General features: G+C 39.1%; 1 protein-coding gene across 4 annotated transcripts in view; it reads left to right on the top strand.

The window, feature by feature from the left end:
* The window catches only part of LOC106521425 (serine/threonine-protein kinase tousled-like 2), a gene marked incomplete in the record, with an annotated part of 25,414 nt that overhangs the window by 21,199 nt on the left and 1,236 nt on the right, over window positions 1–2,979 (top strand). For 3 of the 4 annotated variants that reach the window (XM_014013981.1, XM_014013982.1, XM_014013983.1), the window contains 8 exon segments: window positions 1–17; window positions 148–229; window positions 425–516; window positions 639–728; window positions 934–1,103; window positions 1,191–1,329; window positions 1,424–1,535; window positions 1,623–1,730. In XM_014013981.1, coding sequence (XP_013869435.1) covers window positions 1–17; window positions 148–229; window positions 425–516; window positions 639–728; window positions 934–1,103; window positions 1,191–1,329; window positions 1,424–1,535; window positions 1,623–1,730 — 810 coding nt within the window. 4 annotated transcript variants of the gene reach the window in all.

Here is a 2,979-nt window from a genome sequence, read left to right as displayed (position 1 = left end):
AATGAGGACAACTCCAAGTGTGTATTAACAGTTTTTAAAGTTTTGTGTTTTTAGTAAAGCAACCTATTATTATTATTATTATTGTTGTTGTTGTTGTTGTTGTTGTTTTTTTTTTGTCAGTCAGTTTAACAATATTTTGTTCTGCAGATTTAGCGATCATCCTACGCTGAATGACCGATACCTGCTTTTACGTTTACTGGGAAGAGGTGGCTTTAGTGAAGTTTTCAAAGTAAGCATGTACCATGTACATAGTTGCTTATCTGTATTCGTAGGTTTTAGTTGATAACTTCAGGTTTCAACTCAATGTGCTTGTGGGATTTGGAACATTTCTGCATGTCATAAACGGCTGTCTCATATCCTTTTAATGGAACTGCACAGCTCACTGGCTGCACTCTTATTGAATTGGCTTATAATTGGTTTGCAGGCTTTTGATTTAGCAGAGCAAAGGTATGTGGCCATTAAAATCCATCAACTCAACAAGACCTGGAGAGAAGAGAAGAAAGAAAAGTACCACAAGTGAGTCTGAAACATTTCATGAGCCTCGACTCAGTTCTGCAGCATCACTGATGTTTAACTTACAAAGCTGACACTGTTTAAATGTTAAATTTATAACTAACTAAATGAATTGGTCTTTTCAGACATGCCTGTAGGGAGTACAGGATTCACAGAGAGCTCGATCATCCTAGAATAGTCAAACTTTATGACTATTTTCCAATTGACAGAGACTCGTAAGTTCATCCATCTGTTAATAATTATGACCTGTCATTTAAAAAACTTATCATTGGCTTTACAGTGGTAACTAAAGAACCTGGGTGGGGATTGACTAAAACTCATTTTTGTCAATAAAAATTTATTATACACTCATAAGGAAAATGTTGTTTTTTTTWAATTCTGTATTGCTGCAGATTGAATCTAATGTGATGCATTTTTCAGGTTCTGCACAGTTCTGGAGTACTGTGCTGGCAACGATCTGGATTTCTACTTGAAGCAGAATAAATCGATGACTGAGAAGGAGGGTCGCTCCATCGTCATGCAGCTCGTCAACGCACTCAAGTATCTCAGCCAGATCCACTCACCCATCATCCACTACAACCTCAAGCCTGGTAGGCTCTCATTAATTATTTTTGCTTTCCTTCATCCTTCGTATATAATTTTACTGTTGTTTTTACTTGAACATATTCTGATCTCAGGAAACATCCTGTTGGTTAATGGGACGGCATGCGGCGAGATCAAACTCACTGACTTTGGTCCTCCCAAGTTCCTGGATGATGACAGCTACAGCTCTGCAGATGGCATGGAGCTGAGCTCACAGAGAGCAGGAACTTACTGGTACAGACACGTCTTTTGTTTAAATGAGTTGAAAAGAATTCTTCTCTTCGCATGTCAAACACACAAGAAATGTATTTTAAACTGTGTCTTACAGGTATTTACCACCTGAGTGCTTTATAGTAGGGAAGGACCCCACCAAAATATCCAATAAAGTAGATGTTTGGTCAGTGGGAGTCATCTTTTACCAGTGCCTATTTGGACGCAAGGTGACCACTCACCTGTATTACATGACGTAGATTATTAGAAATATGTTTTCTTTAAGATGATTAACTTGTTGCCATTTCTACCCCAAGCCGTTTGGTCATAATCAGTCGCAGCAGGACATCCTCCAAGAAAACATCATACTTAAAGCTACTGAGGTGCAATTCCCTCCCAAACCTGTCATCACCACAGGAGCAAAGGTATTATGTCTTTTTGTTTTAAATGCAGCCAGCTGATTGCACTCATCTCACCAAGCTTTTTACTAGGGCTGAACGATTAATCGCATTTRCGATAATCTCGCGATATGTTAAAACGAGATTTGCACAGGCTGCGATTTGACTGGTCACGTGACTTGGCAGTGAGCCAAGCGGAGCAGTGTTGCTAATAGGGTTGGGCATAATCGTATYGTCTGCAATTAATCGTCAGAAAAACATTAATCGATTATTTTTTGGCACTTGACGATTAATACGATTAATACCACCAAGCAGACTGACTGGAGATTTCCCCGGTCAGTCCGCTCGGTGCTCCTCTCTGCTTCAAATGTGACGAACATTTAAAGAAAAGTTCTGTAATTTATCTATCAACACAATTTAAAATTTGAAGTATAGCCTGAAGTCTGTGATTTTGACAGTTTGAAAAAGATTTTTACGAAGAGCAAATCTTTCCCACTAAATTGGTCATGTGACCAGGACATAAGGGTATCCAGGGACTCCAGAGAATTAATCGTCAAATTAATCGTTATCGGCTAAACACCACAATTAATCGTGATTAATTTTTTTGGCCAATATTGCCCGACCCTAGTTGCTAATTTAGCGTCGCTAGATCTAGCGGCTTTTCAGACCCCTCCAGCGCCTCTTTTTTCCCCCAAAAAGTGACTAGCGTCAAATCTGACGACTTTTCCGGGTGTGTTTGGAGACATTTAGAAGCTTTGGTGACAGCACTTCTCTCCTTTTCTCCCCCGCAAGTGGTGAGGTGAGCCCCTCCCCCTTCATAAAGCGGTCCATGCCTCGTGCAGCAGCGCGCACACACGCCCGGATGCAATCAGCTGAGAGGAGACCGCTGCAAATGAATCTTGCATGCACAAAGTTGTAACTGCTTCTGCCTGGTTTACAAAGCAGGATATAATATTTAATATAATGTTTTTTTCTCTGGTACTGTCTCTGTAAAATAAATCTCTGAACCCAGCTGTGTTTGACTCTCAGATCAGTCACTACTTCACCTCGTCCTCCTGTCTCGTGATATCTAACAATCTGCTGGTTAAATTTAAGATTATCACTAATTTAATTTATGTAATGTAGATTACGCATTAAAGTCATAAAATTATTTTTATTTCATTACGTTTAATTGCAGTTTTAAACATATTTAGTRTTTTTCTTCACTTTTTTTCTCTTTGTGAAGTTCAGACAGTGTTTAGGAAGTTCAGTTAACATGTTTAAAATCATGTTTCAT

The sequence above is a fragment of the Austrofundulus limnaeus genome, unplaced genomic scaffold, assembly GCF_001266775.1.
Source record: "Austrofundulus limnaeus strain Quisiro unplaced genomic scaffold, Austrofundulus_limnaeus-1.0 Scaffold108, whole genome shotgun sequence".
Taxonomy (NCBI): Eukaryota; Metazoa; Chordata; class Actinopteri; order Cyprinodontiformes; family Rivulidae; genus Austrofundulus; species Austrofundulus limnaeus.
The sequence above is the reverse complement of the archived record's forward strand: the minus strand, read 5'-3'. Positions and strand labels throughout refer to the sequence as shown.